Raw genomic sequence first — 9,422 nt, forward strand, 5'->3', positions numbered from 1 at the left:
CATCGTGTCTAATGGGACTACTTTATAACACGGTTCCCTCTAATTACAAAGGTTTGACACAGCACTTTAACAAATTATCTTTCAATCATCACTTTTAATATTTCACTTTTACAATTTGTTTTCACCAAAGAGGATATTTTTGTAAAAAAAAAAAAATAATAAATATTAAATAAATAAAATTTCCCAATAGCATTTATTCTATGTGCTTTCCTAGATGTAATTACACAATATAATCTGATTTAAAATTTCTAAACTGAGAAGGGAAAAGATCAGTTCAAGATTTATTAGAACTGTAGCATTTATTAAAAAATCAAGTAAATAATATACGTCTCTGGTGCCCCCTTGTGGTCATTTTGTGGTATTGTATTCTCAATGCTGTAATGGACAAAATGATTTGTTGGCCTTGGCAAAATATTGATAATCACGATATATAAAATGTTCTCTTTTTCCATATTAAATACTTTTTTTTAATTAAATATTGCTAAATCTTTGAGCTCTGTTAACACTGTTTTGTTAGCAAAATTTCAGAAAAACAGAATCTCATGTCTTAAAATGAATATTACACATTTTACCTTTACATTTATTTATTTAGCAGATGATTTTATTCAAAGCAACTTGCAATTATGCTGATTAAATGAGGGTTAGGTTCAACAGTGGTTCTCCGGAAGTCCTGGAGATTGAAGTCACAATCTTCAGATTGTTTATTATTATTATTATTATTATTATTATTATTATTATTATGGCTTTAATTTTTGTAAAGTGATATATTTTTTGACATACCACCGTCCCTTACTGGTTATCCCAGTGTTTCTCAACATGGTGGTTCTTCAAAGAATGTATCAATGTTTATTTTTCACTGTTAAAAATTGCTACAATACTGTAATTTAAACCAAATCTAATTATGATAATTTAACTTTTTTTTTTTTTGTGTCTTTTTTGTGTTAACAGTCATTGTATTTTAATAGATGGATTGTTGGGTGTTTTTTGTGCTTTACACAGATACATCAGTATTAGCAAATAATAAAGCATTCAAAGAGGATTTTTAGTCCTAACTTCATTGTGCAATAAATCATGGTCATGCTAGGTTGCTTTAGGATTTACAAGTTAAAATTGTGCTGAAGATCAGAGCAAAATTTATAGAGGTAAACAGACTCTCTAGTGAGGGCTATTACTGTAAAAATGACATGATTTTTTTTGTGAATATATCAGAAATTTAGTGCCTCTGGTTATGAATGAGTGGAAAATAGTTTATATTTCTCTTTGACGTTTTAAGTAGAAAATGTCTGCTAAATACTTATTTATCCCAAATGAAGAAACAAAGCTGTCTGAAATATTGTAACAGAGTAAATGAATATTTACTCACTATGTAATTCATTACTCAGACAGATTTTAATTTGTCTGTGTTAATCCTAATCGTTTGTCCTATTATAAACACATGTCTGTATGAATCCTCTGGAGCTCCTGGGTCTAAATGACAGCATAAATCCATTCTTCATTTAGTTGATGGATGTTGTTTGACCGCTCACACAAGTGCTTAGGGGAGGCGGGATTCGGAGTGGGGCTAACCATCTGTTGACTGCAGTAAAAACAATCAAAACATCACCGTCCCACCTCAGAGGACGGGAATATACAGGGACACTCACAATCAAAATCAATCAGACTCACTGAGTTGACAGCAGCCTCTGAGGATCTCAAATGTGCACTGAGCCAGATGGAGAGGGCAAAGGTCACAGAGATATTAGAGCTGGGAGGTTTTTATATTCCATTTTTCCAATGATTAAAAATGAACTGAAAGAAAAACTAAATAATATAATATAATAGGCTCACTGACAACACTTTAAAAACTAATTTTACGGCCATGCTTATATAATATGCTCTGATTTTTTTTTTAAACCTGATTTTTTTCTCACAGCTGTATCTGTGTGATCAGAATTTCTGTGCATTACTGTATTCCTGCAGGAGATGTTACATTTATACACTTATAAGCATACAGGCTTGCTAATGTGTTGATGAGGCGAGTTAGCTGTGTCAGAGCAAGAAAACACTAAAATATCAAGTTTAATGGGACTCCATGGTCAGAATTGGAAATCATGGGAAACATGGACACTTAGTTTATCATACTTAGCTTTCAGCAAGTGAAAATATCTTCAATATAGTATTTCCTATTAAAAGATGACAATAAACCAAATATATGTTTATTGAAGCTATTTCTAGATTTTTTTTAACTAATTCCTAGTGTTTACTTCTAAAAACTAGCAAAACTCACTAACAAACTTTAAAGCTTGAAATAAGTAAAAACATCTAAACCTGAATGTAAAAGGCTGAATAATCTTATATTTGATTGATAATAATCTCATAATAAGAAATATTAGATAAATGCTGTTGTTGTTATCATTGTTTTTACACCTGCCTGTATCCACTTTTTCCCTCTGTGTCCTTATAAATCTCAAGCGCTGGATTAGTGAGTGGAGTTTATTTAAAGGAGACGGAGAAAGTGAAGCAGTCAGTGTGTCTCGCTGATACAGGATTCAGGATGCAGCACATTTACATGCAGAGTGATGAGCACTTCCAAGTCTTCACCACTGTCCTCACGCCTCAGGGTCAGTAACAACAAGGCGATAATAATGCACGATTATATTGTGTTTATGTAATATCTAATGTAATTTGTTCAGTATGGTTCCTGCATGACGAATGTCTCACTCAAGGCCAGTTTGTTGCATGAATATTTTGAGGCACAGCTGGGGAATGAATAGAGGTTTTGTTCTAGCACAATCTGTTAATATCAACTGTAAACAACTGTTAATAATCATTTGTAATTAAAGGTAGAAATAATATTGTTCTGAACGTATAATTTGGCAGTAAGAAGAAGAAGACGACACCGGTACAGATGTGAAGAACCAGATAAGGTATTTTGAAATTTCTTGGGGTTTTTTTTGTTTTGTTTTGTTTTTAAAAAAAAAAAACAGATCTACTGAGTTACTGTGTCTTATTACCTGGTTTAAGTGTTACTTTACTTAAGAACAGTCTATAAATGAAATCCTAGCCTGTCCTGATTTCATATAAACATGTGGGTGATTAATGTGGGTTTTTAAAAAATGTAATTATCACATGATCAGATCTGTTTACGTAAGGCATGTACCTGAGACAAGGTGCCTGCATCAGTGTGCTATAAATAGAAGAAGGTAAAATATGGTATAATATAGTTTTAACCATTATATTTGGTATAATCATGAAGGCTATGTTATTGATATTTTACTACAGTTCTAGTGCCACATTTATATCATTCTCTTAGGAAATGGAAACACATCAACAGTCAAAACTTACCAGTGACCAGTGCAATGACAGTGGTTACATACGTACAGTGGTTCCATACATACTTACTGTCTTACATCACTTACTGTCTATATTGCTTTATTGATTTTTAATTTAATATATGAGAGAAAAATTTTTGTCTGTTTGTATTGTCTTTACTCAGCTATTTTTGTTTGCAGATTTTTTTTAATTTTCAACATTTGGCTCCAATTGATTATCTGATTTAAATTTTAATCCTGTCGCTTCCCACTTGGAATTGTAAATGAGAATAAATGTATATTTTAGGAAATTTAATCTACTGACATAGCTGGAAAAATAGCATTAAATAGGTTAATGTATTATGATAGAAAAAAAAGACATATTGAAAGATTACATAATGTATTCATACTGTAGAGCATGTACTATTTAAAGTAACAGAGCCAGAGTAATTTAGTTTCTATGCCCATTACATTAAAAACACTTTTTAAAATTATCATAATGAATCAGCATGAATCTGACTCTACTGTTATTAAGATGCACAGCTATCTGGGACTGAATTTTAAAAAAGTACAACAAACAAACAACACCAAAAAAAAACCCATGTGTGTTTTCATGCTAACTCCTCTCTAATGGGTTTTGGCTTAATGGTATTCTTAGACTCTGACCTGTTTGTACTAATGTGAATAGTGTAACAGGTGGCTTGTTAAGGGTACAAGTGATCTAGTTTACGGATTTAGCCGAGACATTTTTACTCTTTTAAACAGCTTATCCTCTTTATTGACTCTCTTGGTGCCATTTCTTTAAGCCTTCCTGAACTTGGACAGATATTCTTCCTGATATTTGGATTGGTTTTTGGATTAAATTTATCACGTCCCTAAATTTACCAGACTTTTTCAGGACTGTATACAATTTTGTTAGAGAGAGTTACTATACATATGAGCTCACTCTCCATGTCTTTGAATTCATTATGTATGATAAGAAAATGATTAGAGGAAAATGTGGTAATGAATACTCACATTCACATTGGTAATGTTCACACTGATAATGTTATTCTTTATTATAATAGTGTTATGTGTATGTAATATGACAGTCACTCAGATACAAACGATCCGGCACAAATACTTATTAATTGATTATTTGTGACATTAAGGACATTTCAGTGGGGGTGTTTTCAAATTGTAAATCCATGTATACTATATATGGATTCTGGAATGTTTAAAAAGGAAAAGGTGCAGACATGGTGCTAGGCCAGAGTTAAAATTCTACATACATTATGCTTAATGGTTTGAAATTTCATGTTCACTTGAATGTTTCATTAAATACTGATATGCTATGTATCCACTAGGTGGTGGTAGCACACAGTTACGTCCCTCAGTGGCCAGATGAAATGGAACTGACTCGTGGTGATATTGTCCAAGTCCTTTCCAAGCAGGATGAATCCAGGTGGTTTGGGCAGCTGCGGAACGGACAGCAGGGCTACTTTCCTGCCTCCTGTGTCATCGAGCTGAGTCATAACACAGACCATGTACGTGAAGGCAATTTAGGGCCAAATATTCAAGCCCTCTGTTAGGTTTTTAACACATTATGTTAACCTTTCTTTTAATTCTATGGTAAAATAGCTATTATAGGATTAAACATTTGTTTTAATAATCATTTAAAACAATAATAGTGTGCTGTTATACAGTTAAGTACAGAATTTCACATCCATTATGGTTTCTGAGTTGAAAGTAGAAAAACATACAGTACTGTGCAAAAGTCTTAGGCACCCTATTTTTTTTTAGTACAAACGTTGTTATAGATTTTTATTTTATGACTTTATGACATTAGTTTTCCAGCACAAAATTAAATGTTACAGGAAAATGTTTGTATGTCAGCAAAGAAAGCAGCAGATTCCATAAGAGACACTTTTCAAAAAAATATAATGAAGGCTGCTGGGTTTTGCTGCAAAAATAAGAAGCGAGTCAACAGTCCAAGTCTCCAGAAGAACTGTGGCTGGTTCTGTGAGATGCTCAATAACACTTACAGCTCATTTCCTTATAAAACTGCACACACTGCACCTGAGGCTACTTTTTTTTTAAACGAGAAGGATCGTCACACCAAATATTGACTTTGCTTCATTTATTACTGTTTACTGCTCTTTAGAGTATTTTTTTTATGTGGAAACATTTAATTTCATTATTATTATTATTATTATTATGAAGGCATCTTTGCTCTACAGCATTTCTTTGCATGTATCTAAGACTTTTGCTGTATATCTGTATTTTACAATTTAACTATGAAAATAGAATTCCAAGAAGCTAGAAGCGTGTCCTAGAAGAAAACAACAATCCAGCACAAGGCAACAAATTTTTTTGAGAAGTCTGAGTAGAATCAGAAGAAAGATTTCACTATGACACTCTTGTCTTAAGGAACAGGTTCCCAACCTCGATCCTGAAGAACCCCCTGTCCTGCACATTTTAGTGTTCTAGGGGATATTAATTAGTTGAATCAGGTTTGTTAGAGCAGGGAAAACACTCAGATCTGAAGGACAGGAGGTGCTCCAAGACCCTGTATCCTGAGGGTATGCAAACTTTTGCATTCAGGATTCCATATAATGTAGTTATGTAAAGAAATGTGGTATAAAAATGGTGCTCATCTTGTTTCATGTTTTGTTCCTAGAGGGACGGGGCAGCTAAAAATGATGAAGGTTTAGGGAGACGCTGTTCAGTTCAGGTTGAATCTGTGGTGATCCTTCGGGAACGTGCTGGGTGAGTGTGTCTTTCCGCCCTGCTGCCTCCCCCCACGTCACTGCTCTCATCTTCACCGCCCATCCTGCCAAATCCACCCATCCACCCACCCCGAAGCAGCTGCTCCCCCTCCCAAGCCAGCACACCCCAAACAGGTGGCTCATCCCATAGCTCATTAGTTAACAATGCACACAAACAGCATGCCAGATCTGATCAATTGGTGCGTGGCTTATAAGTGGTGTCCCTGTGCACCCACAAAAGGGAAGGAAGTGCACTTCTGAGATATAGATTTTCCAATATGATGCTTAGTGTAATCAAAAAAGGAACCAAAACCCATTAAAAAGTGTGTAAAAATGAAGCAGCTCATCCCCATTTTTGTGTATTTACTTGCAGTGCTAGTGTAAATGTCTATAAGCTGACAATCTATCCTCGTGTGGCTGTAACCCCATGGAGATGTCTTAGGCCTGATGAGATTTGGGAAGTGTCCCTATTGCCTTAAGTAGTGGCAGCCACCAAAGCAGAGGCCGCTCTCTCCCTCCTTCTCTCTCAAAGTACTGGAATCTGGGTCAGCGGGAATAAACAGCGCCTTTGTGCTTGTTGTTTCCTCTTTGTGTGGCCCAGCGGAGGCAGGCAGCAGGCCCCTAGGGGCGGAGGAAGGGAGGAGGGACCTTTCCTGACTTTGAAGCAGGACGCCCAGGCCCCGTCCTCGGCCCACAGCTCGCCCAGCCTGCTGCACAGGATCCTGTCCAAACATCTCAGAAAGAGCCAGTGCCAGGGGGCCAGTAACGGGGCAATTGAACATGACTGAATGGCACCGACCTGCAGGACAGCCGAGAGCTCAGCCCACAGTGTGAGTGCTGTAGCTGTTTTGGGATGCCTGAACCATCACAATGTGCTGATTGTTACATAGATACAGTGAACAAGCCCTGCTGTTGCTGGAGTACTGCTGTGTCTGTTAAGTGCTTTTCCACCAAGCAGTGTGGTACAGTATACCAGAACTATTTACCTTCTGGTTGAGAACGTGTGTCTGTTTCCTACTGCATAATGTTACCCGTGAAAGTAGGAGGGGTTCTCAGAAGGAAGTGTGATGGAAACTAATAAAAAGCACAACTAGTCACTCAAAATTTGCAAACTTGTAATTTTCTCTGACATCAAATTAAAAAGGTAGACATACAGCTTATATTACATTAAATTACACAGTGCATGGCACTGTTCCTTGTCTGCCTCACAGGGAGAATTAATGAGCATGAGACATTGCTGGCCTGCAGTAATGGTGCCAATTGCACCCAAGAGTGTCAATACAGAAATCATACTGAAAATAGAGAGATTGCCAAGAGTAGATTGTCACTTTGTCAAATGACAGTTGTTGCATTAAAAGACAACACAATTCTACATTATGTACATTATTCTACATTATGTTATACCCCATGTAGTGAACATATATACTCACTGACCACTTTAATAGGAACACCTGTACACCTGCACATTCATGCAATTATCCAATCAGCCAATCGTATGGCAACAGCACAATCCATAAAATCATGCAGACAGACCAAGAGCTTAAGTTAATATTCATTTCAAACATCAGAATGGGGAAAAATGTCATCTCAGTGATCTTTGACCATGGCATGGATGTTGGTGGTGAATAGGCTGGCTTGAGTATTTGGGAACATGCTGATCTGGGAATTTTTAGGTACAGCAGTCTACACAGAATGGTGCAAAAAACAACAACAACAAAAACAAACACTGAATGAAGCTACTGCCACATGATTGCAGTACAAGTGGGTACAAGGAATACGAGTGTTCCTATTAAAGTGGCTGGTAAGTGTATGATAAATACACTTTATCATAATGTAAAAATCGAGCTAAATGTCAGCAACAAATGTGGATAAATGCATAGAAATAAATACATAGTTCTAGCCAGAGACAGTAACAGGATGATTCTGCCATGATTGTGGTGTGTACAGTTATTATTGGTCCTCACTATTTCATGCAAAAACAAGAACCAAAATCAGCCTGGTACAGATCACCTGTCAAAGAAATATCTACAAAATATGGGACCGGGGATTTATTACCGTGTTGTACTGCACTGTCCAGTGGAAAAGCACTCTAAGTGTACTGCAGGAGAAAATGACTACAGTCCAGTGACAACATCACTAATATGACAAAATGGAATATCAGTGTATTTGCGGTTAAGTTGGGACATGTGGAAATAAACCATAAAAGAGCAGAGTTATATACCAGACGGGGTAATTCTGCAAAATGTTATTATGCTAACTGTAGGCCTATTTTTTTTCCAGCATCCTCTCATTTATTTCCAGACTTTACTCTTTTATATTCCCTTATTTTCCAAGTAAGTCTCTCTGTTTAAACATGTGTTTATTTTTTTCTTTCTAGTCATTAATTCCTAAACTGTGTAACTGCTGTGTCTTGTGTGTAAGAGATGAAAAGGGTTGGAAAGCAGGAAAAAGAGTAATATTCTTTTTAAAAAATGTACATAGATTAATTTTTATTTTTATAGACTTGTGTTTTATTTTAACATTTTGATGTTATAACTGTAATTCAGACCATCATTCTTCTTATTTCAAAATTATGAAATGTATTTCAGTCTAGTAAAATGTGCTTTACTGTGTTATGTATTGATGATATTTTGATGCTAAAATTGACAAATACAAAGGAAATATTTAAGTTCATATAATACGTAAATTAAAGAGAACCCATAAAACAAACTCACAAAAATTGTGTCACAGCAAGTAAAGATAAGTAAGTATTATCAAACATTTCTCATTATGAGATTATTATATAAAAACTATAGGACGATTAAGCATAGACATATTTACTAGCTTAAAATTTTCTTATTCTGTGGAAGATAATTTTGCATCTTTCTAGATACAAACACTTGAAATAAGCAAAATTATCTGCCAGTAAAATAAAATTTCAAGCTTGAAATGAGTTAAAATATCTAGAAGTAGGCTCATTAAGCTTATATTTGTTTAAAAACTTTTTTGTTTAAAACCTAATAAAGAGACATAATAGTTGAAATTGCCTATATTCAAGATGTTTTTACCTGCTAAGATATTTGCAGTGAAGAAGTTTATATGTACTTGTATCCTGTGAGATGGAATATGATGTAATATGTATGCATATGAATCATGTTCTGTAAAACTGTCAAATGAACAGCTTTGAGCCGGTCACCTCATAATATAATGAGATTCAACTCCTGACATATATCAAATCACTAATGAGGGGCCTCATTAATGGTCACAAGCGTTTAAGATCACTTTAATGAAGACAACATGCACTAAATCTTCCTTTCCATTATACTCTTTTCTTTTGTTTCTGTAAAGCAGAGCCCTCAGGCAAGCCTAATAATTACCTATAACTTATTTTGTGGCCCACACACTC

The 9,422-nt window shown here is 35.1% G+C and overlaps 1 protein-coding gene across 1 annotated transcript; it reads left to right on the forward strand.

The window, feature by feature from the left end:
• The first annotated feature begins 2,471 nt into the window (after positions 1–2,471).
• si:dkey-97a13.12 (vexin) lies at positions 2,472–8,983 on the forward strand. Its single transcript, XM_034298263.2, has 5 exons — positions 2,472–2,600; positions 2,860–2,906; positions 4,637–4,816; positions 5,950–6,038; positions 6,639–8,983. Exons 1-5 carry the CDS (start codon positions 2,534–2,536, stop codon positions 6,823–6,825), a joined length of 570 nt encoding a protein of 189 aa, XP_034154154.1. The 5' UTR covers positions 2,472–2,533; the 3' UTR covers positions 6,826–8,983.
• Positions 8,984–9,422: the final 439 nt, after the last annotated feature.

The sequence above is a fragment of the Pangasianodon hypophthalmus genome, chromosome 22, assembly GCF_027358585.1.
Source record: "Pangasianodon hypophthalmus isolate fPanHyp1 chromosome 22, fPanHyp1.pri, whole genome shotgun sequence".
Taxonomy (NCBI): domain Eukaryota; kingdom Metazoa; phylum Chordata; class Actinopteri; order Siluriformes; family Pangasiidae; genus Pangasianodon; species Pangasianodon hypophthalmus.

Coding starts and splice junctions, on each gene's coding strand:
- si:dkey-97a13.12 (XM_034298263.2), top strand. CDS start 2,534: ATGCAGCACATTTACATGCAGAGTGATGAGCACTTCCAAGTCTTCACC. Junction 2,601..2,859: donor CACTGTCCTCACGCCTCAGG/GTCAGTAACAAC, acceptor ATAATTTGGCAG/TAAGAAGAAGAAGACGACAC. Junction 6,039..6,638: donor ATCCTTCGGGAACGTGCTGG/GTGAGTGTGTCT, acceptor TGTGTGGCCCAG/CGGAGGCAGGCAGCAGGCCC.